The sequence below is a fragment of the Protopterus annectens genome, chromosome 5.part0 (genome assembly GCF_019279795.1).
Source record: "Protopterus annectens isolate FY-2018-M chromosome 5.part0, PAN1.0, whole genome shotgun sequence".
Lineage (NCBI taxonomy): Eukaryota > Metazoa > Chordata > Ceratodontiformes > Protopteridae > Protopterus > Protopterus annectens.
Window position 1 is genome coordinate 87,620,645 of NC_056735.1, and position 27,149 is coordinate 87,647,793.

Consider the following 27,149-nt stretch of genomic DNA (forward strand, 5'->3'; position numbering starts at 1 on the left):
GGAAGGCGAGATGGACAACTAACATGAAATGTTATGGTAGGTACACAACTTCTTTTTTTAAGCACATTAGTAACAAATAGTCCAGAATCGTAAGCTTTTGAAGTTCATAATAGTGTTCACTTTTGTAGCCCTGTCTTTTGGGATTCCTGCATGCAGGTTGACTGCTTACCCAACCTAACTTCCAGAGCTCTGCCTTCCCTCTTTGGGCTTCGGCCAAAACTCTCCCACCACTATGCAAAGGTGCAGGTGTTAAGACGTGTGTCGGCTATCTTTTTTTTTTTTAATGCAGCCTTACGTGAAAGTGCGTTCTGTTTTCTAAATTTAACACTGAAATGTCTTGTAGCATCTTCCAGGGCTGTGGGTGACATTGATCCTTGGTGATAAATCCAGTACCCTGGTTAACCAGCAATAAATAAACGGATCTTGAACCGAGGGATAAGTAATTCAGAGTTTTCTTTCATGTTTACATTTTCAGGTTCTTTCATGTGCGAGGCGAAGTTTCTTGAGCTTCCCTGAAGGGGTTAACTGACATTCATCTTGCTTGAAATTTTTTTTGTGAGGGGGCACTGTTTAGTCTTATAAAAGTTTGGATTAATTCAGCAGTTTACAACACACTGTCCATTGCTGGTTGTCTGAATTTAATGCTGAACTGGTCAGTAAATACACTTTTTAGCCATTTAAGTAACAGCTTCTCCCTTCTTTCCGAAGTGTCACCTCTAGAGTTCCTCCATGAAATTCACCCATTTCTGCAGCAGAAGGTTCTGTTATCCTTTCAAGGCCTAAGAACGTTTTTTCCTTTTGTGACTGGAGGTTTGTATTCTTAAGAATAAATAAACTTCTGGATAAAGTGATTACATGGAAAGGACTTACATAAGGGATGGTAGACAACTGAAAGGACAGACTGACCTCAGCAAAACATTGAAAAGGTTCATTCAAGGTTAAGGTTGCCATTGACCTATGACTAATGAGAATTTCTACAACTACATCTGAGAAATGAAAGGTGTGGAGCAAGAATACAAGGTAGAATAAGGGTGGTCTGGCATTAAGGCTGTGATATGTTAACATGCTGCTTCTTTTAGTTCATGGTTCAAGTCTATCAACTTCTGTTTACCTACTGTTTGACCAGAGTGTGTTCCCAGATGACTCCTATAAAGGGCACATGCCCATGAGCTTAACTGGATAGGGAAAAGTATGTTGGGACCAAATGGTATTGCCATAAGAGAACCAGCAGGTATAGCGGACGTAGTAACATACAGATTTGGAGCCAGTTTCAAGCTGCAGGAAGGAGCTGCTTTCACTTGTCCTTCTTGCAGTGCAGTCCTTAAAGTTGCTTTTGTAGTGGCCACCACTGCCTGTAGGTCAGAAACGCCAGTTCTGTGGGCCCAGGTGTGATACCAGGAAGCCTGATTTGTGCTTCTGAGAAAGGTCTGTTATGCTGCCTTATACATATTTCTTTTTTTATAGAGCATTGACAGGCTGCATTCCTAACATCTAAAAACAGGCAGTAGTAGTCCCAAACCACAAGGGATGCTCTGCCACAGACGCCAGTAATAAGAATGATCAGCTTCTTAAGTATGTTGTGCAGACTGGTGAAGAACAGTCGTCTTGAAATCTTTGCAAACAGATGTGGGGAAACCTTTTCCTTGAATGTAACCTGATGGTGTTTTCAGTGGTAGGGCTTCTATGCTTAACCTCATATTTCTTTGAGTGCAACTGCTGCCTTTTATAATTTTTGACCATGTATCCTATCTAGCTCTGGTCAAAGCATTCAACACTCTACTCGATGGCAGAATGTGTATGTAAATGTGGGGACTAAAGATAAAGCTATAATAACTTGGCTTCAAAAATGGCTACTTAGTTTAAGAACTGGAAACCTTTCAACTGTCCTTTATAAGAACAGGACACCTCTTAACTGTCCTTTATCACCAGTGGAGTCCCTCCAGTGTCTGTCTTGGCCCACTTCTTATAGGGTCATAGAAAGTTACTAGGCTAACTGCCTTAGAGCCCTTACAAACCTAGCCTTATTTATCCTGGGTTGCCCCAGTTGATGGTTAGGTGACTGAAGTGTGCAGAGGTAAGGATTTATGTTGGTTAATACTGACTTTCTCTGTCCAGGAGGAACATGGGCACCCAGGAGTGAATTTGTGGTCACCCATCCAAGATGGTCAGGGAGGGATTCGTTTCATATGATATGAATTGTAAGCTTGTTCCAGGGAAGCTGCAGTCTTTGCGATATGTTTCTCTCTAGCATGACCTGTTCATGTCAGAGGCTAGTTTAAGATCCCTGGCGTGAGTGACCCTCCTGCAGTGTGATTTTTATATATCTGTAGCATTTCCATCAGGGTCAGGTCAGAGACTGCCCTGTAAGCCAGACAAAGGTCATCCCTTAGCAACCCTGTAGAGGAGATTGAATACAGTAACTGGGCTTTCAGTCTTGGTGTAAGGCTTTTGTGTACTTTAAGTTCTTGGTGAGAAACCTCTAGTCTCCCCAATTGTCGCAGGTGTCTGGTGAGTTGTATGGAAAAGGGAGCATTGTACTCGATTTATTGGTTTGATGAGGGCCAAGTATAATGGAATTGTAACATCTTTAGATCTAGATGTAAGTCTTTTACTTATAAGATGAGACGCACACAAAGATTTCCTTGTCACTGGAATACATGGTGGCCAAAGCTCAGATTTGCTATTGGCCTGAGTACCCAGATCACGTAACACTGGGTTTGCACTTAGGGGGTTCTGTCTATAATGTAATTAGCAGGGATGCCAGCTTTTCCAATGGGAATATGAATGCATTTTTTTTGCATTTAGCTTTGGTTCCAAAACACAGGCTAATAATTTATTTGCATTGACCCCGTCTGCAGTACAGTAACATTGTTGGAGGACTCTGATTGCTCCCCAATTTGCAGTTGTCAGAGAACTTGGTCAGCTACAGGCTGTCCAGCTTTGCCTGGACTTCTGAGAAATAAATCCCAAACAGTAAGGGGCCCAGCACAGAACTCTGGTACACCACTGGTGAATGGTCTTTTGCTAGAAGTGACATCACCCACTTGTACAGTATGTGTTTTGTCTGTGAGTCATTCGGCTACTCATCTGGTAATGTAGGGGTTAATTTCCAATTAGGAGAGTTTTTGTATAACACCTGGGTTGCGGCATTGTTTATCTTAACCTAGCCAAGGCATTTAAACAGCATGCACTGTCTTGCCCTCATCCAGGTCCTTTGACTTTTTTGAAGTCAGCCATGTTTAACATGCATGATCTACTTTTAACAAATCCAAACTGGCTTGGGTCCAGAGTTCGGAGATTACCTATGTCTTTTTTTTTTTTTTTTTTTTAATTTATTTATTTATTTGTTTAATGAGGTCTGTCTCTCCAAATCTTTCGAGTTTCTAATACTATGACTGAAATGGACCCCATTCCACAAGTCAGAGTACGATTAGTCATGAAATTAGTATCGTTTCAGTCCTTGATGTCCACCAAAAGTGCTCTTTGTAGCACCCGCAGTGTGCCCAGTAATGACTACTCCTGCAATTCGTACAGGGTTGCATGGATTGGTAACATATCCAAATACGGTTGTAGATTCTTTTTTTTATAAGACCAGTTGCTCCTACTGCTATTGGAATGGTCTGGGTATCTTTCTTCCACATTACTCTCATTTCTGCCTGCAGATCCTGGTGTTTTATGAATTTGTCTCTCTCTCTCTGTCTCTCTCTCTCTGTCTCTCTCTCTCTCTCTCTCTCTCTCTCTCTCTCTCTCTCTCTCTCTCTCTCTCTCTCTGTCTCTCTCTCTCTCTCTCTCTCTCTCTGTCTCTCTCTCTCTCTCTCTCTGTCTCTCTCTCTCTCTCTGTCTCTCTCTCTCTCTCTCTCTCTCTCTCTGTCTCTCTCTCTCTCTCTCTGTCTCTCTCTCTCTCTCTCTCTCCACAAGGCATTGTAGTCACTGGGTGTGGTGAGATCAATGCTACTTTTGTCTTTTCTTGGACCACTATATATGTTTTTCTAGCATCTGTCTTTTGAACTGTTGGTAATTGGTGATCCCATGTGATGCACACTTCATCATTTTCTATGATGCGTTGTGGCTCATGTTTCCAGTGTTTTTCAGCCAGTTCGGTACCATAATGTTTGCACAATCCACAATGCAACAGTCTTGCCACATTATTATGCCTTTCAGTATACAGTCCTTCTGCCATTAATGTGTCACAACTAGGTGTGACTGTTGCCAATATGGTTTTGCAAAACCTACATTTGTCTGTTCCTCTCACATGTTCAATAGGCTTTGTAAACTAGCATGTAGGCCACTATTAACCTTTTGTTTTGAATTTGCCTCTCCTTAAGCATTTCTGCATTCGTTCCTGATCAACATGAGGTTCTTCCAGAAGTTTTCTGTACTTGCAACTACATTTATGTTTTTGCCACATTTCTTGCCTTCTCATCTGGTCCTTCACCTTATATTCTTTCTTTTGTTTTTTTGCTACATTCAGTTGCTGCCTGATTTTTATCTACTTCGTTTGATTTCCATTCCTGCTTGACGTTGATATGCTTCTGCTAAATTAAGCAAAGAAGTCATCTTAGATTTATTCTCCTCGTGTTTCAAAACTTTCACTACATTAGGTCAGCAGATATGTGGGGAGTCCCATGATTGCAGATCTATACATGCAATCAATTTCAAGGAGGCCCATCCCCCTTCGGAACGGGGAATATATAATCTTGGTATACACTGATTTTTTTTTTAGATCATTTGGTGAGGATTGAGCATCCTTCTCATTTTAATATCTAATCTGCCCAACATTTTTTGGGGCCAGTCAGCCACTCCAAAACTGTAAATTAGGACAGGAAGAGCAAATAGGTTTATAGCTGGTCTACCCACCATCTCCCCCAAGAAGCTATAATTTTAGGTGATTTCAGTATTGACTGGCAATCCTGCTCTGGCAACCGTCCAACCCATCATCTAAACCTTCATGGCTTCACCTAACTAGTCCAGTTGCCAACCAGGATAAATAAAAGCTCCAACAAGCACACTACCCTGGATTGTATACTAGTCAGTAAGAGCCCCCAGTCATATATAATAGGCTGCTTATCAGCCTCTGTGATCACTCCTCAACATTCCTACTCAACAAATACCTGTACCAAACTAAACCTGTCATCTACCGTCAAATACGTACAAAAACTATACTTTTAACCCACTCACATTCATCTCATCCCTCAAAGAATGTAACTGGCATCCTCTAAAGTACCTCAGTCTTGATGACTCAGTTGAATTTTTTAATACTACCTTCTTATAGGTTCATAGGTTCATACTAGGCTATCTGCCCGAGGGCATTTACAAGCCTAGCCCATCGTTTTGTGGCTTACGCCACCCCTTTAGTATGGGGAACTATACCCATTATTTTGCTGTGCCTCTGTCGAGCAGTGACACTGAGGTAATCCCTGGGGTATATCTGCGATCTCCCATCCATTGGTCAAGATTTCTCTTGAACAAGGCCAGCGAGGTGCTCTGCCTCACATGTACCGGGATTTTGTTCCACAGCATAGGGAGTCTTTGGGTGATGAATCTATCCCTCCAGCACGTCCTATTAATAGCCGTGTCGAGGTTTAAGTCTCCTGCCCTTGTGGCTCAGATGGATCTAGATTTTTTGAGGTGAAGCATATTCATCAAATCTGGGTTTGACATGGCCTTGTATGTTAGGCAAAGGTCACCTCTGAGCAAGCGGTGGCGACTGAATAGAGCTGGAGTTCTTTCAGTCGGGCAGCATAGGATAGATTTTGAGACCCTTTATCCTTTTGGTGAGGAACTTTTGTGGCCTCTCCAGCTGCTGCAAGTGTCGGGTCAGATACATTCGAATGGGGCATTGTACTCAATCATTGGTCTGATGAGTGATGAGTAAAGGGAGACTATAACCTCCCTTGATCTAGATGAGAATCCCTTCATGATAAGGTGGGCAATGTAGAAGGTCTTCCTAACTACTTTAGCTACATGGGTGTCGAATGACAGACTACTATCAACCTGGGTCCCCAGGTCCCTGATAACTTCTTCTGTGCTCAGTGGATTGCCACCTATTTGGTAGCTAGGGGTAACCTTGTTTTTCCCCAAGGGTATGACTATGCATTTTTGGCATTTAACTTTAGGCCGTGGCTCTGGCACCAGTTATCCGTTTCTGTGAGACCCTTCTGAAGGATATCTGTGTCAGATGTGTTTTCTACTATGGCCCTAGTTTGCAGTCATCTGCAAACTTTGTCAGCCATAACCCTCCTGTGTTTGCTTGTACTTGAGAAAAGTAGATGCCAAACAAGAGTGGGCCCAGGACTGAGCCCTGTGGGACACCACTTGTGACAGGCTTTGAGTCTGACATGGCGCCAGCAACTCTGACCCTGTGGGTTCTGTCACTCAGCCAGTTTGCAACCCATCTTGTGATGTATGGGTTAACATTTAAGCTGATGAGTTTTTCAATGATACCCGAGTGGGGTATTGTATCGAAGGCCTTAGCCAGATCGAGGTAGGCTGTATGGACTGCCTTTCCCTCATCGATGGCTTTGGTGACCGTTTCGAAAAAGTCAACCAAGTTTAAAAGGCATGATCTGCCTTTGACAAAGCCAAACTGGGTTGGATCCAAAGTCTGCAAATTCCCTATGTCTTTATTTATGAGGTCCATTATGATCCTCTCCATGGCTTTGCAGGTAAGGCTTGTCAAGCTAATGGGCCGGTAATTTCCAGGGTCGGTGGAGGCACCGCCTTTGTGAAGTGGGACCACAGTTGCAGTGCGCCACTCCTGGAGTGTATCCAGAGGTAAGACTTTGATTAAACAGCTGTCCTAGCTGTGGGTTTAATTCCTCATTGAGTTCATGGAGCACACAGCCGGGGACACCATCAGGTCCCATGGATGCTGTGTTTTTGCTTTGGAGAGAGCAGTTCTCACTTGGGCGCTGGAGATGTTTGGGGGCTGCAATCGTTTGGTATAGATATCTCTCCTTTTGGGGAGGGGAGAAGTTTGCACTGAACCTGTCAGCCAGTATGTTGGCAATGTCTGTAGGATCAGTAATCTTCACATCATTTTGAACTAGTTCTGAGCATATCTGGGAGTTTCCTCCTAGGTTTCTAACATAGCTAAAGAAGGCCTTATGATTGTCTTTTGAGTCTTTAGCTATTTTTCTCTCGAAATTTGCTTTGGATGATTTTATGAGAGCTCTTAGTTTTTACTTATAGTGATCAAGGGTGTCTTACCTTTTAAGGATTTTGCTCTATCTTATAGTAGCTTCCTCCTTTTGTTGTAGAGTTTGTTTATGGCTGGGGTCCACCAGACTGGACGCTTGCCTTTGGTACAAAGAGTCTTTGTTTTGCTTGGGATTGCCTTATCCATGCAGTCCTGCAGGTGCTGGTAGAAGGCATTTGTAAGTGATTCAGCTTGAGTACTGTTTTCCACGGCTCGGGGCCTTAAAGGAGACCACACTAGTCTTTAGAAGTGTGAAGTCGGCTTTTGAGAAGTTCTTTACTGTGGTCTTTTTATTTCAGGTGGGGGTGGGATGAGGACCTCCAGCGAGATTAGTTTGTGATCTGATCTCACCAGTGAGGGTATACTTCCGGTGTTGAACATTGTGCTCCCATGTTCGTGATGATGAGATCAAGTATGTTATCTCCTCTTGTGGGGATGGTGACTAGTTGTTCCATGGCATTTGAGTTTATGAATTCCAGGAACTTTTGGGCTAGGGTGTTTGGGCTTGAGTAGTGTTCCCAGTCTATATTAGGGTAATTGAAGTCACCTAGTATGATGGTGTTTGGTGATACATTTATCCCCTCTAGTGTTTTCAGGAAGGCCATGTGAGGTTTCTGAGTTTGTGAGGGTGGCCTGTAACATGCTACAATTTGCAGAGCAGTCTTGCCTACGGTTAATTGCACCTGGATGGTCTCCGATGCATCATGCGTTGCCACCAGTCTTGAGGTGTGGGTGTCCTTGATGAATATGGATACCCCCCCCTCCTTTCTTGGTATTGTCCGGATTTTGGGGCCGGAACGCATGATATGAGGTAAAACCTGATAGCTGGGGTGCTCTCAGGAGCCTTGAACCAGGTTTCTGTCACAGCACAGACATCGATGTTCTCCATACTGAGAAGGGCCTCGAGTGCGTGCATTTTGAGATTTAGACTTCTGGCATTGAGCAGCATTACCCTTAGTTTTTTTCCTTTTTTGTGTTCTAGGGTGGTAGGTTTAGAATTTGAGCCTTGCCTAAAAAAGGCACTATGGGGGTGGCAAGAGCCTTTGCCAATATCCGGAATCCCAGGGGTGACAGGTGCAAGCCGTCCCTTGCGAAGCAGCGTGGCTTGCCCAACATGTCATCTCAGGCAGACAGATACTGGATCCCCTTTGAATGACACCAGTGTTTAAGCCAATTGTTAAAGCTGATCATCTTATCTCTGTATTGTGGCATCATTCTTGTACATCTTTTCTTTCTTGCTTTCTTGAGCATCCTTAATTACCATGCCCCCATAAGACTTTCCATAACCAAAGCACAACCCTCCCCATGGCTACAGAAACCACTAAGTCAGAAATGAAAAACTGGGATAAAGCCTGGGAGCACTGGCAGAAAACCAAAACCCCCTCAACTAGACAGAAATTCCTAGAACTACGCAATAGAGTCAAAAAGCTAATAAAACAAGACAAATTCCAATACTAACAGTCTGCCCTAGACTCCCTCAGACAATTCTGGTCCTCCATAAACTCCATCCTCCACCCAAGTAAAGTTAGTACCCTTCCTCCTAACATCCCTCACTCCTTCAAAAATATTGCTACCTCATTCAACACACAATTCACACACACACACACCATACGATCATTAGCTAGACAACACAACCCCCCTCCCCTCCTACCCACACCTTCAACTAGTAATCTCTCCACTGTCTTCTCTTTTTCTCCTGTACCTACCTCCAACATAAAAAAACTCTTAGCTAAACTTAAGCCCACCAGATTAGCAGCAGACAACCTCCCAAGTGAATACCTACGAATTGCAGCTGATGCTCTGGCCTACCCAGTATCCATCTTGATTAACTGATCTCTGTCAGAAAGTTACGTTCCCACACTATGGAAAGTATTGCATATAATTCCCCTCCACAAAGGCAGCCCCTCCACAGAACTAACCAATTACCGCCCCATAGCTATTCTCTCTCCACTCGCCAAAATACTAGCGAGATGCATTCACACTCAGGTCTCAGACTACCTCCTTACAAACAACCTCCTTTCCAATACTCAGCATAGTTTCCGACCAAACCATAGCACCATCACTGCCTTACTATCCTTTACTAACACTATCCTTCAGCATAAAAACAATGGCTATCTCTCCTTTGCTACTTTCCTAGAAGAAGCATTTGACATGGTCCCACACAACTCCTCTCTGTCCTCAACAACCTATCCTTCTCTGTCCGTCACCAACTGGTTTCAGAGTTGCTTGTCTGACCACTAACAATCCGTTGTATGGCAGAATGACATATCTCCTCAACTACCTGTCTCTTTAAGGGTTCTTCAAGGATCCATCCTTGGACCCCCTACTCTTCTCTATTTTTGCCAATAATCTACTGTCTGCCACCAAACATGGCACACTCGTACAGTACGCAGATGATTCAGCCATCATCTGCTCAGCCCAGTCCTTACCCAAACTGCAAAAAGTCACACAGGAAGCCTTTTTCGCTGAAACTTAGTTATTCAATGCCCAATTAATACTCAACCCAAACAAAACTAAACTACTCCTCTTCCAACCCACCAAACATACTCAAAACAACTCTCACTTTAACATCACAGCAAAAGACACCACCACTATACACCCAACAGAACACGCCAAACTGCTAGGAGTGGAAATAGACAATAAACTAGAATTTGACATTCACATATCCATGACCATAAAAAAGTCCACAAAAAAACTAGGAGCGTTCTACAGAAATAAGCAACTTCTCACAAAAGCAGCAAAGATTTCAGTAGCAAATTCTCACCTTATCTCCACCCTACTTTATGCCTCTCCAATGTATACCAACCTAAGGCAATACGATCTAAACAAGCTAGAGACCTGCTACAACAAAATCGCCAAATTTTCCACAGGGGCATCCTACCGTAGTCACCACTGTCTGTCACTTGCTGAACTGGGCTGGCTTGAACTCCCTCACCTCCTTCAATGGTATCAACTCACACTCTCCCACAAACTAGTAAACCATCCACTAAAAGTCCCATCTCTCCAGAATATACTCCAACCGTATCGCACCACCAGACCACTAAGATCCAGCAATAAAAATCACTTTCAGGTCACTAAAGCCAATAACTCTGCTGGTGAAGCACTATTCTCTTGCGCCATAGCCAAATTATGGAACTCCCTCCTACCCACAATTACCTCTGTACCATCATGCACCCACTTCAAAACTTTTTACTAAAAGCGCACCTAAAAACATGCTGGCTATGCCCTTGCAACTCCCCCTCTGTCACCCACCCCATCCACCCACTACCTTTCTTTTCCAACCCACTAACTACCTTGATTATAGCAAGCTCAGATGCTCATAAGCCTAACTACTTATTATACGGCAGGAACTTCTTAATGTAACAATTGTTAATGTCTGTTATGTACTTTGCAGATGATAAAGATTCTAGTTGTCTACTGATGTACTATGTTCTTCATCTGTAACTATGTTTGTAATTAATTGCTATGTTAATCAAATTGTTAATTGCTATGTAAATCCAGTGTAACTACTGTCTGTATATTTTAACTGTGGAGCTTTTCTCCCTGGGCCTCTGCTGAAAATGGACCTACATCCAGTTGGACACTCCCGGTCAACAAATTTAATTAAATATGTAAAATAAATAGCTTGGATCTTGTACCTAGATGTCAGTGCTGTTCTCAGGATTAATTTAAGTCTTAAGTATTCCTTACGGAGTTTTATTTACATTTTTTCATGTTTTATTGCTGATCCTTCAGTCCCCAAGTATTTATACACACCCTCGTGCTAAAGTTTTTATATCACATTCTTGTCCCAAACTGATATTTTCTTGGTGCTGCAGTTTTCCTGCTTTAAAGGTTGCTTTTGCACATTTATCAAGACCAAATGACGTTCTAATGTCATCTGAAAAAGTTTTGACAACCTGCAGCTTTGCTTTCAGTTATCTGATGAGCTATACAGTTTTAAATCGACGGAGAAGAAGAGTCTTTAGACTTGTTTTCTAGGAGCCAAATTGTATCCGTGGTCTAAGCTGTTAAGTAAACCGGTTAATGGCAAGGCAGAATAGCAAAGGTTGACAGTCACCCTGGAATATCCCCCTTTAAATTTTTATCCCTGGGATAATAATCTGTCCTTTATTATGGCTGAATTGCAAAGTGGTCTGCCACTGACTTTATTATAGTAACCATGAAACAATCAATGTAGGGTGTATCTTTTACATTTTTAAGCACTCTTTTTGTCCATGAATGTGGGATACTATCAAATGCTTTTTTGTAGTCAATCCATGCCATATTTGGATTCTTTCCCTTTTTACAATTCTCCACTTTAACTTTAGCCAACGATCCTTTGTTCCATATGACTTTCTTTTATTGCTCTTTTGTTCTACTGCCATAATTAAGTTTTTTTCTACATTACTAAACTGTCAGCGTCCATTCCAGTGTATAGTTTATATGTCATTGGAAGGCAAGTTATTGGTGTCTAATTTTTAGGGTAGCTTGCAGGTTCACTCTTAAGTAGGAGCATTGTTTTTCTTGTTAGCCAGGTTGGTGTCTGTTTGGGGTGCACATATAGATAGTTCTTGCTCATGGCTAAATCCTCGTGCAAAGATGTTAATACTTTTAACCAAAAGTTAGGTACTGCATCTGGCCCTGGCGTTTTACAATTAGAGGGTTTTCTTAACTTCGTTTCAATCTCTTTCTGGCTGTTACTTCATCCCATTTCATATCCTGTACCTTTTTAAACTTCTTATTCTTCCTTTTACTTCTATCAATTTAGCATCTTTATGTTCCACAAGATCTTCATAGATACTTCTCCAAAATGTATCTACATCCTCTTTTTTGGCTGTCTTTCAATTCCTTTTACCCCTATTCTTTATAAAACCTTTTTAGGTCATCAGTAAATTGCTTATGTTGTACTTTTCCCTTACAGTTATCTGTGTATCTTGTCTACCTGTGCTGAAATGTTTAGTTTATTGCATGCGATGGTGTATGATAGATCCTGGTCTTTTCTAACACTGTGCATTGCTTTTATCATGTCTATCTTAATGTTTTTGTTGATCTGTTCCCTCTATAGTCTTCTAAAGTGACACGTCTTGTCTTAACTGCTTTATAGGTTTCTCTTTTTGATACTTCCATGATGATATTCGATTTCTCCCCTTCCTTTCCCTCACTACTGTGTTCTTGTGGTAGAACTTTATCCGTTATTAATTTAGCTGCACAGTAATATATTCTGTGTACTTCTGTTCTATCACATGGCTCTCTATGGGCAGTCCTATTTACTGTTCATTTGTTCTATCAACCTTCTGACATTTGGGGTTTTATTAACCTTTTGCAGTCTGTTTCTTTCATTGATCTTAATGTATCTATCCATGTCCATTAAATCAAACAACTCCTCCCTTAGCTCATTTTCTTCCAAACAGAGGGCACATCCCCTGTTTTCCGTTTCCTGCAGGCATTCTATCGAAAGTGCTGTAGCATCTTCCTGTGGCACCTTCTCTTAGATTTCATCCAGTGCCATCTGTTGCTCTGTGATATGGGAACTCACTGGTCTATTTACTCCAACATTAACTGCATCAGAGTTTCAACAGTTTCCTGTTCCTTTCCTTGCTGTCTAGCTTCAAGTGAGCGTTTATACTGGTTTCTTGTGGAAGGCTCCAAAATATCTTGATGTGGCATTTGACCAATTGCTTCCTGTTCCACTGGTTTTCCTTTGATTTGGATATACATCGCCTTATCCTGTTGTGGTGCTTTCAGCTTTTGATTAAATCTCTTTTCCTTTCCCATGTCCATATTTCTTCTTCACGTCTCCTGATCTTCTTGCTTTCCCTTATTCCGGGGACTCACTCCATCGTGCTGTGATGTGATCTGTTAGACCTTCTACATTAAATCCTTCACTTCGCAGACCCTCCATAACTTCAACTTCTATTTCTTTAATTTCTGCTTTACTAATCTTTTCCACATTCCATCTTTGTGATATTTAATTCGAAGAGAAATGCAGGCAGTGGCATCCAGATATGGAAAGTTCACAATAAATAAAAAAAAAAAAACTATTCTTTCCATGGCCTTGCAGATGAGGCGTTGGGGGTCCTTATCTTTTGGTAAGTTGCTAGTGAGTACTTCCGCATATGCGTGTTTGTGTTGTGCCCTTATTTAGTGTGGGAAGTGTGTGCGAGTGACAACCTGTTTGGCATTCAATTTGTCTTTATGGTGAGAGTCTTGACTCCAATTTCTTAATGTAACTACATCTCTCACATAAACTATTTGATCTGAAGTAGGATATTCATTTGTCTGCAACCTGTGGGTTATGGATCCGATATCGGATCCGAACCGGCATAGTTTTCCAGCTATGGATCCAAGCTCTCAGCTCCTCCCCTCACCCATAATGCCCTGCTCTACCCTCATGACCTCAGATCTTGTTTGCCGCGCTGGTAACTAGATGTGGATACATAGCTCTCAGCTAAGTAGACTTTTTCTTGTTGAAAAATAGACTATTTTCTCTTTCTTTAATAATTTTTGTGTGAAAGTAGTAGGTTTCCCGTTTATATAGACTGTTTTTAAGTGTATTTTAAGTTACAGTAATAATTTTTATTCCCTCCCCTCGCTGTACGTAGAGTGTGTGTGTAGGCCTGTGTGCTTTATTTTTTGTTTAAGTTACTTTTCAGTAACTTTGGGTTGTTATAGATTATGGCTGAACAGCCTAAGTCTATATTTTCCAAATGCTCCGAGTGTGGCCATAAGCTCTCTCCGGCTGATGGCCACACTCGTGTCAAAATGTCTTGGGGTTGAACACCTCACATCTGGTTGTACCATTTGTGCAGGGTTCAACCCCAGGGCACTGAGGGAGCGGAGGTCCAAGCTGGTCTTGGCGGGTCTTTTACCGCCGGACTTGGCTCCGACCTCCGCTCCTTCGGGGACTCCTGCGGCTGCAGTAGTTCCCCCTGTGGCACCCCCTCCTGCTCCGGGGACTCAAACTCCCGCTTCTGGAGAGGAGAGGGATGCATCTAGAAAGGACGGAGGAGAAGCACCTGCGGCGGGCCGAGACCTCTGTTTCGGCCCCGCCAGCTAAGCGGGCTTCTCCCCCGGCTCCGTTGTCGGTTCGGTCTCCTCCTTCTCGGCTCCGGTCCCCTGTTTGCTTCTCACCGGGTCCCGAGGAGGAGGAGACCCGATCTCCGAGGCTATCGAGGAGGCATTCCAGGCCTACCTCGGTAGCCTCGTCGAGATCTACCCATAGCCTTTCCGATGCTGATCTGGACCGGATGATGAGAAGGTTCATCCAGGCCCAGATGCAGATGGGAGTGCTCTTGCCTCCCCCCCCTCCGGGGGGAGCTCAACACCCTTTTAAGCCTATTGCTCCTTCTCCGACCCGCTACCCGGGTACGGAGCTACTGGAGCCGAGCAGCCGGGCGGGGAGGTGGGACCCGATAGTACTTGGTACCGGATCCGACCCTGCCTCGAGTGTGTCGGACCCGATCTCGGAGCCTGGATCCGAGCCGGATCCGGGGATCAGTGCTCGCCGGCGCCGTCTGTGTCGGGCGCACTGTCCCGGATCCGAGTGCTTCGGCGCCGGCTCCGATCCACTCTTCGGATCCGAGGGGAGCCGATTGTCGGATCCTTTGGTCGAGGTCGGCTCCCCTTCGCTTTTGATGTAGTGGAGAGGGCTCTGTTGAGGGTCTCCGGACCCCGGCACTTGCTTCGGCTCCGTCCGCTCCCTCTGCACTGGGCCAGGCTTCCACCATCCGGCCCCTGGGACAGCCCGTTTCTGTGCCCCAAGTTGCTCCCATGGAGCAAATTGCTGCTGCGAGGACTCCTCTGACAGCCCCCAGAGGAGGCTCCTCAAGCATACGCAAAAGGAGGCACATTGACTCCCTGAGTCTCTCACTGAAGACACGGACTTGGAGGAAGGGAAGGCTCCCCACGGTCACCCCGAGGATGTCTCCTTCGGAGACATCATGGAAATGCTCCGTATTAGGGGGGGGTGGTCTGCCCCCAAGTCTTCCTCGGACGAGTCCGTGTTCTTGGAGGCATTGAAGCGGGCCCGTCTACCTCTTGGGTGTCCCCTGCCGACCCCCTGGTGGACCTTATTACCACCAGGGCGTGGAAGGAACCGGACACCGTGGAGCCAATTCCCAAAAGACCTGATAGAATCCTTAGCCCGCCTTCCGACAGGACCCATTGGAGTAAGGGGCCTCCTGTAGATGCCATGTTGATGGCGGCGGCCACAAAGAGGGAACTGGCTCAGGAGAGTCCCTCAGTCCACCCACCGAGCAAGGAGTCTCGGATGATGGACCGCTTGGGGAAGCGGATGTTCAGTTCGGCGACCTTCTCGGTAAGGGCGCTGAACTATTTGGCACATGTTATTCGGATGCAGCGAGACCTTATTAAGGATACGCTGCATCCCCTGAGTCCATTTCGGAGGAGGACAGAGTTCTGCACTCCACCAAAATGGCCACTCTTAGGTCAGTCACAAATACTTCTATGCGGCTACTCTCCCATGCTACGGAGGCGCCGCTAGAGCCTTGGGACAGGACTGGTCACGAGGCGTCAGGCCTGGCTCCGCCACTGCGATTTTCTGAGCCCTTCAAGGCGTCGTTGCGAACGCCTTTTGATGGTTCTGCTCTGTTTGGCAAGACCGTTGCGACGTTGACCCAGAGCGAGAAGGACGGAAGACGCTGTCTGCCGTCGGAATCCGCTTCTCTGCACCCCAGAGGCCCTATTCTAGGAACCAAAAGGGTCAGAAGAAGATGTGGTTCCGGAAGTCGCAGCAGTCCCAGCCTGCTCCGGACAACCAGTCCTTCTGTGGCAGAGGAGGACAGGGAGGACGCCGCCCTAGAGGCAGAGGGGCTCCCAGAAACTTCGGGTCCAGGGAACCTTTCTCTGAACGGCCCGCAGCAACCCTGCGGGCTTGCCCGACTGCTCTACTCTGGAGGCAGTCGGGGGACGTTTTTCGGGGCACCTAGCGGCATGGGAGTCCATAACATCGGACCGCTGGGTTCTCCAGATCATATCCAGGGGATATCGCATTCCTTTCCTTCACCTTCCAAAGATGAAGTCCCTCCCAGACGTACCACCCGGTCAAAGGGAGGCCGCTTTGGCAGAAATTGGCCATCTGCTAGAGAAAAGAGCCATCCAGCCCGTTCCCCCAGACCAGATCGGATCAGGGTTCTACTCCAGATTCTTTTTAGTGCCAAAAAAGACGGGGGAACTAAGACCAATCCTAGACCTCTCTCTCTTGAATCTGGCAGTCCCCAAACAAAAATTCCGAATGGTCACTCTACAATCTATTCTCCCCCTTCTGGGAGAAGGCCACTGGATGTGCTCGATAGATCTCAAGGACGCGTACTATCACATCCTAATGGACAGGCGCTCCAGGAGGTTTCTCCGCTTCCGGCTGGGAGCCAGTCACTACCAGTTCCGGGTCCTTCCCTTTGGTCTCACCACAGCCCCCAGGGTGTTTACCAAAGTACTAGCAGTGGTAGCGGCCCACCTGAGGCATCAGGGGATGCAGGTCTTTCCCTACCTGGACGACTGGCTCCTTACCGCCCCAACGAGGCATCTACTTCTCTCGGCGCGAGACTCCTTTCTCCATCTTGCTCCATTTCTGGGCATCACAATAAATACAAACAAGTCCAACCTGGCGCCCACTCAGCTCTTAGATTTCATAGGGGCCAGACTAGACACAAGGAGTTTACGAGCCTTCCTCACTGCGGACAGAGTTCTAAATCTGCAGCTCCAGGTGCGGGCCATTCTCCATTCATGTTCTGTTCCAGCGGAGTTGGTCCTGAGGGCTCTAGGGTCCATGGCTTCGTCGATAGCACTTCTTCCTCTTGCCAGGCTCAATATGCATTCTGCAGTGGGCGCTCTTAGTACAGTGGTCATACCTTGCTCTCCCATGCATCATCCCATAGCGATCAGCAAGGCTTGCAAGCGGTCCCTCTTGTGGTGGCTCCACTCCCGGATCTCCACGAGGGTCGCCCATTTTGTGCTTCTCCCCTCTCGCCACGGTGACCACGGACGCCTCCCGCCTCGGGTGGGGGCACTTTATGGGCCGGACAGTCCAAGGCACGTGGAACGACTCAGAGACCTTACTGCATATCAATGTTCTAGAGATGAGAGCAGTGCTCTTAGCGTTGCTAGCACTTCAGGACTTTCTTCCCTTGGGAACAATTGCGATTCAATCGGACAATATGTCTGTTGTCTGGTACATCAACAAGCAAGGGGGAACAAGGTCTTACCCTCTTTGTCGAGAGGCCATGAGAGTTTGGGAATGGGCAATTTCCACCAATCGCTTTCTCATAGCAACGCATTCGGTCGGTCCAACATCCTAGCGGACAAGCTCAGTCGCACCATTCTGACCCCTACGAGTGGTCTCTCAATTGTCAAGTAGCGGAACGCATATTCGCACGGTGGGGAACCCTTCATGCGATCTTTTGCTTCTCCCTCAAACACCAAGTGCGACAGTTTTTCGCTCTAATACCTCCTCCCGGAGGTACCCCAAGAGACGCTCTGGTGCATGCTTGGCCACCCGGTCTTCTGTATGCCTATCCACCCTTGCCTCTGATGCTCCAAGTTCTTCAGAAAGCCTCTCGGTGGGTTGCAGAATGATTCTCATTGCTCCATTCTGGCCTCGACAGATCTGGTTCCCCTTCCTAAGGTCTCACTCGGTGAATCCTCCTTGGATTCTAGATCCCATCCCGGATCTGATTTCCCATCCATCCTGCATTCCTCCTCCGAACCTGGACAACCTGAAGCTGACCGCTTGGCTGCTCCAGTTCCACTCTTGATAAGAACTCGCCGTATTTCTTCACCGGTAAAGGCTATTTTGGTGGCGGCTCATAAACCATCCACTAGAAAGGTTTACCGAAGCAAATGGAAACGTTTCTCTGTTTGGGCGGAGCGGCAAGGCCTAAATCCCTTCACGGTTCCTCTCCCTGTAGTGCTTGATTTTCTAACCTCTCTTTAATGATGGTGCCAGCAGTTCCACAGTCAAAGTTCAACTGGCGGCAATTTCTCACTATCACATTGGTCATGAGTCTAATCCTCTTATGTCAGCCAAATTGTGCAAAACATTTCTTAAAGGTACTTTCCTTCTCAGGCCCCTATAAAGCAAGCAGTTCCTCCTTGGGACCTTTCTTTGGTCCTACAGGCCTTGACCGCTCCCCCTTTCGAGCCCGCTGCCACGGTGGATCTCAAATTCTTGTCCTACAAGACAGCCTTTTGGTAGCCATTACATCAGCCAAGAGAGTTTCTGAACTTCAAGCTTTATCAGCTAAACCTCCTTACTTGGTATTTCATCCGGACCGTGTCTCCCTCAGGACCAATCCGTCCTTCCTTCCTAAAATCGCTTCTGAAGCAAACATCAATCAATCCATTAACCTCCCTGTTTTTTTCCTAAGTATGAAAACAAAGGTGAATATAAGCTACACTCACTAGATGTTCACAGGCAACTAAGATTTTATCTCAACAGGACAGCTGGTCATAGGCAATCCGACCAGCTGTTTATTTCCTTTGCAAAATTCAATTTGGGCAAGCCAATTTCTAAAGTTTCTCTGTCCCGCTGGATTTCACAGTGCATTTTATTGGCTTATCAAGCGTCAGGAAGGCCCGCACCGGGGAGTGTTCATGCCCATTCAACCCGGTCAGTTTCTACCTCGGCAGCCTTCAAGGCTAGGATTCCTCTAGATGATATTTGTGCAGCAGCCACGTGGGCTTCATCTCATACATTTATTTCTCACTATAAGTTGGATCTTGCATCTAGGGGTAGAGCATCCTTTGGCTCCGCGGTGCTCCGGAATATCCTTCCATGATGGCCGCCCAAGATTCAGGTAGCTGGGGACTCTGTCCCACAGGTTGCAGACAAATGAATATCCTACTTCAGATTTAGAAGTTATGTACTCACCATAACGTTCCATCTGAGTAGGTGTATTCATTTGTCTGCAACCATCCCGCCCTCCTATCCCCCTGGCCTTTCAGTTTCCTGCATATTCCGTGTTACCCTTTTGAGGGTATTGTTGCTTTGGCAAACTCGATCTGAGGTCATGAGGGTAGAGCAGGGCATTATGGGTGAGGGGAGGAGCTGAGAGCTTGGATCCATAGCTGGAAAACTATGCCGGTTCGGATCCGATATCGGATCCATAACCCACAGGTTGCAGACAAATGAATACACCTACTCAGATGGAACGTTATGGTGAGTACATAACTTCTAATTTCAGGAGTAAGTGGTTTTCAGTGTACATGAGACAATTGTTACAGTGCCTCAGGATGCCCATGTGTATCAGGCTGGCCAGAGAAATGATTGGGAAACTTCCTGTCTATGATATACAGACTCTTTATGTATGTTTTATTAGGGAAGGGACTGGGTTAATTTGACAGGCCTGGGCTGGTAGCACTGAAACTACAAGAGGGACCTATACTTTGTGTAGGCTAAGGTTGATCAGTAAGGTAATGCTGCTCAGTGTACAACTGCGTTGCTTCTAGAGCAACAGAAAAGCTTGGAAAGCTTTTTCACTGACAGCTGTTTAAAGAAAAACTGAGGAGCTAGGCTTTTGCATCTGTACAAGTGCACTGCTAACCACTGCTGCACAAACAGCAGCAATCTGCAAATGTGAGGCTTAAATACCAGCAGAGAGAGACCACTTTTAAGCTAACTACCAATTAGGAAAGCACACAATAAGGCTTCCACCAGCAATCACCAGCTGATACAGGTTAGATCAGTACACTTCTTCCCCAAGGGTGCAGAAAAACATCTTAATGTAGAATAGCTGGTTTGGAGCTCAAGTGTAATGGGACCACACAAACTACCTACATTAGCCCTACAAAGAATGGATATAATGTAAAACAATGCAATTACTACTGAAAAATAAAAACAAATGTAAATAAAGTCACAATAGCATAAAGTGCTGGTTTTTGAAACTGTTTAAGTACAGTCGCAGTATGTAAGAGAATATGCAAAAAGATACTTAGAGCCTTTTTGTGTGCTTCCCAGCTCAGATAGACCAGGTAAACATCTGCTACCAAATAGATTTATAATCCCAGTCTTCCTAATGTAAAAGCACAGTAAAGGAGCGTGTGGAGTGAAATGCTACCACAAGCAAACTTGGGTACGGATGCAGCAGTGTACTTTTTAACATCTTATTAAAGTGTGACTTTTTCAGTAAAAGTCTTCACTTGGTATCAAATAGTTGTCACTCAAATGTACAGAATTTATAAAGGCACTAAACACAAGATAAGCTGATTAATCAGCCCTACAGTCAATAAAACTACATGCAGAAATCTCAAGCGTTTCCCCAACCTAAACGGACCAGGCTTCCTCCCAGTGTAGTAGATGGAAAATCCACTGACCTTTTGATGTAAAAACAAATGCTTGCTAGAAAGTAAGAATATACTACTTTTTATACTGTTATCCAGCAGCTAGCTAAATAATGAATTCAGAACAAGTAACTCAGTAAAACAAACGAGAGGCAAAATGTACATTTTCAGTATAATCGCAAGGAAAGGCAAATAAAGATATTGACAGCAGTGTAGAATGGGGGGGGCTTATTAAGCTGAATTTACAGTAGGGGTGGTCAGCTTGAAATCGCCAGGTTTAAAAAGCACATCAGTGAAGGGGAAGGTGGTGATTGCCTGGTAGCTTTTCGCACCAGTCAGTGCTTTAGTTTATGCAGGCTTGAAATCTTTTCAGAAAGACAAAGGCACAAAAATTCACTGTGTATTTAGTAATCTTTATTTTTTTTTTCTCAGACATCATAATTAACTCCAGTGTCTGGATCATCAGATGTTAAGATGACTGCAGAATTAGCAGCATTGTTTGAAACCTTATTGGCACTACCTGTCTTGAGATGGCACTTAATATTGTACATGCATTCAAAAAAAAAAATGCAGCGTTCAAAGCCACTTCTGTGACATCAGGAGATAAAGCCCTGACTGTGATGCAGATGACCAGAGTTCAGATAGTGGCTTAGGGCTGTATAGAAGGTAGGAAAGCGGGTAGAAGCAGTAGTGCTGCCAACTCCTTCATCCTGAGAGAGGCAAATGTGACTTGCCACAAGGGTAATGCCTTTCGGGGAGCACTAGATGTTGCTTGGTAGAGTTTGAGCCTACCAAGCCCCTGCTTTTGCAGTGCATTTTACAATGGTAGTCAAGGGGAAATCTTCATGAGCAGGCAGATATCCCCTTGGGGGACAGCAGTAGCAAAGCTTGGAGCTGCCAAGGAGAGAGGGTAGGCTGGGCTGACCCCTAGGACCACCAAGCTTGACTGGCTTCTACCCATCTGACTCTTGATGGGGAATAGAGACCAATGTGTTATTCCTTGGCTAAAACAAATGTGCCATAGGGCTTTTGTCTAGTCTGGGAATGCCCCACCCCATGTCTTTGGAATGAATGGGATGTATATTGGTAGTGAGACAACTTGGCAAGATTCTGGGAGGAGCAAGAAAAATGCAATGTTCTGGTATTTGACAAACCACCCTTACAAGTTTACTCTTTGGTTCCTGCCCTCTTTTCCCCACCAACTTTATATAAAGCTAATGGGCAACAAGTAAATGTTAACAAAGTTCAAGGACTCAAAGGTGTTTTACTTATGACAGTGCAATTAATATCTCCGTAACTGCTACCATCTGTAAAGCATGTGGATTTGCCTCTTAGTGATCTTTGGCTTTGAAAGCTGTGATACTGAGGTGATTGCCCCATTGTATATGCAGCTCTTGTCTAACCAGTTCTAGCAGACTGTATCTTGTTCTGTAACTTGCTGGCATGCCATGGTGCATTTTGGAGAGGGTACAAAGATTCTTTGCAAAGAGAATTGGTGCTTCAAGTCATGTCTTAGTCAGACTACAGGAACTTGCTTCTATGTCTTAGCTCTCCCTTAGAGAAGGAATGTGCTTGATGTACAGAGCATTAAAGGACTCTCTATTGTTCAAAACCCTTTGTTTTGAATAGCCTCCATAAAATTAAGTTGTATGATGAAAATTGATAATTGACACTTAAATGATATGGAGGCATCTGCATATTTGAGAGGTATTAGTCTTGCATATAGTTGTGAACATGGATGCTTTACATTAGTGGGTCCAGGTCAAAACATTCAGCAGGAAAAGGTAGTGTTAAAGTTTAGCGAGGGGGGGGGGTGTCAGTGTAGCAGGACTTGGAGAAGTGGAAGGTAGCCAGAATACTGACAACAGGTCAAGTTTCAAGGTGAAAGACCACCTGGTGTTTTTTTCACTCATGCTTGCCAACCATCAGGCCTGCCCCATTGTCTCTGATAACCCATCTCCCCCCTAACAGATGCCCCATGTATAGTATGGGGATAAGCCATGCGGCTGAGTCTTATGCAGCCATGAAGACTCTATGCCCCCTGCCCTCAGATCACCTGACCTCACTGATGGTGTGTGCAATCTCCTCCCCAGACCCAACCAAGTCTGCTTTCCCTCCCCAGTCCAGGGTCTGTAGGTATCCTCTTGTAGCGTGTTCTTTGCCTGCAAACTATTATACATACCCCACTTCAGCAGCTTTGATTAATTTAGTATGTCCGTCTATTATACATACCCCCCTCAGCAGCTTTGATTCATTTAGTGTGTCCGTCTGTTATACATACCCCCCTCAGCAGCTTTGATTCATTTAGTGTGTCCGTCTATTATACATACCCCCATCAGCAGCTTTGATTCATTTAGTGTGTGCTGTTTCTAGTATGTCCGTAACCCATCCCACTGGTGTCTGACTTGAACATTCACCTGTGTCTGATCTCTCTGTTCAGCATTGGCCACAGTTCCATTTGGTATGACCATACTTCAACTGGTCTTTGTCAAAGCTCTTGACATCATCATGGAGGCTGAATAAATTCTCAGCTGCATTGGCCAGGATTGAGCCATTAGTCTGGGCTTCAGCATCCTTTTCTTCAATTTTGGGATTGTCCATGATTTGCTTGTGCTCCGTTTCTTCAGGGTGGAGGTCCTTACCCTAGGCTTTGGCATCAGTTTCTGTCCTGATGCTGATGCAAGTCTTCCTGCATTTGATTTTCTTCACACTAGCACCCTTCTCTGTGCAAGGATATGAGAAACTAGTTAGCCATTCAGCGAACCCCCCTCCCCCCTTACTGCACACATGAATTGCTTGGCTTTTCTTTGGCGTTGTCCCCATCTTTCTTCCAGCCCTTCATAGTGTATTATCTGTTACTTGTTTTGGACAGTTAACTTTGTAGACTGCTTTTTGGGGTTTTTTATTACTGGGATGTAGTTTGGCATGTTCATCGCCGACTGCTGTGATTGTGTACTTAATGGAGAAATACCCTAGTCTTAAGAAATGCTGTAAGTGTGGACACAAAATTCTCACTCAAGGTCTTCATGAGTTTTCTGCTTCCTGTGACATTTGTGCTCCCTTTGGTTCCAAGGCACTTGCACACTGGAGGAACAAGCTTGTTTATGGTTAAGGGACTATTTCCTCTGGATCCAAAAACTGCTGTACTTAAGTCTAATATTTTCCCCAAAGCCAAGGACTCTGATCCAAAGAGAAGTCTGTGTGAGTTTTCGATCGGCTTCAAGGATTGAGGAACATGCTTCGCAGATCCCCTACTTACTCTTTCAGATCCCAAGCTAAGAGTTCCTGTTGCTCTTCATGACTTACCAAAGAAACAGGAATGCCCAGCTTTGAGACATCCTTTAGCCCTCTCTACAAAATCCTTCAAGTCCTACAGAAGTACCTCAAGAGCTTGAGGTTTTTAACTTGCCTTCTGCAAACGTTCCAAGGCCTAGATTGAGATTGGAGTCATTGTGACTTCATCAGCTCAAAGCCTGTTGTATTCATTCACTTTACCCTAATTCAGGCACCCTTACTAGTCTGAACTTCAGCTTTGGTTCTTTCAGCTATGTATTATCACCTGGATCCTGTGGCCTGAGTGCCATTGGTTCACACTTCGTTGGCTCTGGAGTTCAGTGCTGGAGTCTGTAGCTGGGGACTTGGTTGAGTGCCTCTATTAGTTTCCTTGGAGATGTCTGCTTTTGAGTCTTTGGGTCTGATCTCACACTGTGTCAGGCCCTTGAGTGGAGCCAAGTGTCACCCCCCGTCCCTTTCACATCCTTCTGCTGGAGGTGGATCAAACCACAGCTGTGGTGTCCTCTGGTTCACTGGAGGTTTGTGTGGCTTTGAGTGTTGGTGAGAATCATTGCTTTGCCCCCACAGGGCAGATCCACAGGCTCTACAGTCTGTGGTGCTCCTACCTTGACTCTTGCTCTGTCTTGTTGACTTCTACAAGAGCATCCAGTGGTCAGATGTCTTCTTACTCCCTGAAGACTCTCTCCGTTCACCCAACAAGGAGTCTCTGGCAGTGGCTAGACTGGGGAAGCAGGCCTACACTTGCTGTTTGGGCTGTAAACTGCACCATTGATATAACAAGATTCCATAGGGGATCTTGCTCAACAAGCATTCTGAAGAATCCTTTTACTCCAGAGTCAGAGAAGCAGCTTCAAGCCACTCTGTCGACCATGTCTTAACCTTGCCAAACTCTCCATGTGCCCTATTGCACAGTGCAACAGTGGATGTAGCAGCAAGAGTAGCTGGTGAGCGTTGCTATGAGTTGTCCTGCTTAGCTGCATTGCGCGACATTGCAGACATTTTTTAAAGTGCCCTTCAAAAACTTCCCCTTTTGAAGGTTCCACCCCATTTGATTCTACAGTGGAAGAAAGAAAGGATGCTGAAGAGTGAGCAGAGTGGTAAGACCCTGTTTGTGGTGGGAGTGAAATTCAAGACTCCTCTGCACCCATACAATAGGAACCAAAAGGAGTCTTGATCACTGTGGTTTTGAAAGCCCAGACATCAGTATAACTCTTATGACAGAGAAGGTCACTTCAACAGACAGCCCCAGAGCAGGAGGTGGACTGCAAAACCAAGATTTCAGTAGGCCTCTTTCTGACGGACTTCCCCAGAATCCCTGAAGGTGTGCTCACCTGCTTTGGAGTCAGCTGGGGGATGCACATCACTCTACCCATACTTGTGGTTCACCATCACATGAGACAGGTGCGAAAGGGGAATCCTATCCAGAGGTTATTACGTTCCGTTTTTAGAAGTTCCCACCTCTTTCCTTCCATTGCCAGATGTCCCACCTAAACAGGCAAAGGCCACTATACAGTTGCGATGGGAGAATGGTCCAAGGTTTTCGCTCAGCCTCTGCTTGTCTTCATATAAATGTCTTGGAGATGAGGGCAGTTCTTTGTGTGTTGCAGGAGCTGCAGGATTGTCTCCCTCTGGGAGTGATAAACACACAGATGGACAGTATTCCAGTGGTCTGGTCCATAAACGAGCAGAGGGAGGAACCAGATGTTATCCACTTTGTCATGAGGCCATGAGAGTATGGCAGTGGGTAATGGCATCCTACCAGTTTCTAACCACACCATACATTCCCATGAGATCCAGTGATCGAGTGGAGAGGCTCAGCAAGTGATCCCTGAATCAAGCAACAGCTGAGAAGATTTTCAGTCACTGGGGTATTTTCTGCTGTAACCTATTTGTGACCCTCCCCCGCAGAGCACCAAATGTAGCAGTTATTTTCTATTCTCCCTCAAGGACAGATGCCCAGGGGCACGCCTAGCCCATGGTTTGCTTATGACCACATTTTATAGAGAAAGCTGTTGGTGTAAGGCTACAGTCATTCTTGCCCCTTTTTGACCAGCTGGATATGGTTCTCCCTCATCAAACCTTACCTTAAGGAAAGCCCCCTCGATTCACTGCTGGAACTAATCACTGAGCACTCCAGGGAGCCTTACCTGCCCATTCCCAACTGCTTGGTTTTTCTGTTTCCTATGATGGCAAGAGATGCATCTCTTCTGATGGTAGTCTACATCCTCGCGGATTCCCAGAAGTCCTGCATGAGTTAAATCTGTTGCAGCAAATGGGAAAAGATTTGCCTTATGGGCTGAGTCTCCAATGTGGAATATTTTTCCGCTTCTATTGGAGATGTTCTCCATTTTGTCTTCCTTGTTTTGTTCTGATGGTAGTTTTAATATCAAGGTACTGCTGGCAGCTATTTCATCCTTTCACAGTGGCTTTCAAAAGCCTATTTTTTGTTGTAAGATTAACAAAAGTCCTTTTGTTCTAGGAGGCAGTGAAGTATAGACTGGTCCCATTCATTTTTTTATTATATGGAAAGTGCATCACACAGTGTAGTGTCTTAAAATAATTGTACCTTTTGCAGTTCTTCCTCAGTCCTATTTTTTCTTTTACAAAATATTTTTTGCAAGCAGTTTTACCGAGAGTTGAATGTTGCATAAATAACTATACGTGTTGCAAGAGAGGGTAGTACATATGGTCAGCTGTGGTATTAATGTTCCTGGAATGACTGAAGAGAATAAAGAGTGACATCTGCTTTGGGTTAGTTGCAAACTTCAGGTTGACTAACAGGCGGTTGCACTGTCAGTGTTTTTGTATGCCTTGGTATGCTTTTTGTCAGTGGTCCGGATTTCTGGACTGTGCTATAAAACAGAGTTATGAAGCTTCCATTTATCTGTGATGGTTTCTTTTAATTTTCTTGCTCTAAGAACCAAAGATGATGTAGTGGAAGATGTTTGTCATTGAATGTGCAGCAGCGTTTGGTGACTGTGTAGCATGAGACCAGCAGTGCCAGTGGCACTGTAGTTCTGATGGTAAAATTGGTCAGGTAATCGCCAAGCAAGGTGAAAGGTTAAGCCATTCGTCAGTCTTTTGGGACTGTGTTATAGTGGATAGTCGTGAACAGCTGTACTCTACAGATATGTAGTTTAAAGTTAAGTCATTTTCAGAAGTGCCTTTTCTCTCTCCTTTTAATCACTTTGTTTTTCACAGGATAGTAATGGGAATCTGGAGTTAGCCGTTGCATGCCTGACAGCCAAGAGTGCCAAGACCCAACAGCAGCAGCAGCAGGAGGCGGAATCATCCTACTACCAGACATCCCAAACTGGCAACGACCGATACATCAGTGTAGGCAGCCAAGCTGATACAAGTAAGTCTGTAAAGCGGTAGC

The 27,149-nt window shown here is 45.0% G+C and overlaps 1 protein-coding gene across 1 annotated transcript in view; it reads left to right on the forward strand.

Moving 5' to 3' along the window:
- USP25 (ubiquitin specific peptidase 25) overlaps positions 1–27,149 on the forward strand; it is a 2,531,105-nt gene that overhangs the window by 413,290 nt on the left and 2,090,666 nt on the right. Inside the window, exon 3 of the mRNA XM_044071806.1 lies at positions 26,972–27,128. Within this exon, the coding sequence (XP_043927741.1) occupies positions 26,972–27,128 (157 nt within the window). The remainder of the gene's footprint in view (positions 1–26,971; positions 27,129–27,149) is intronic.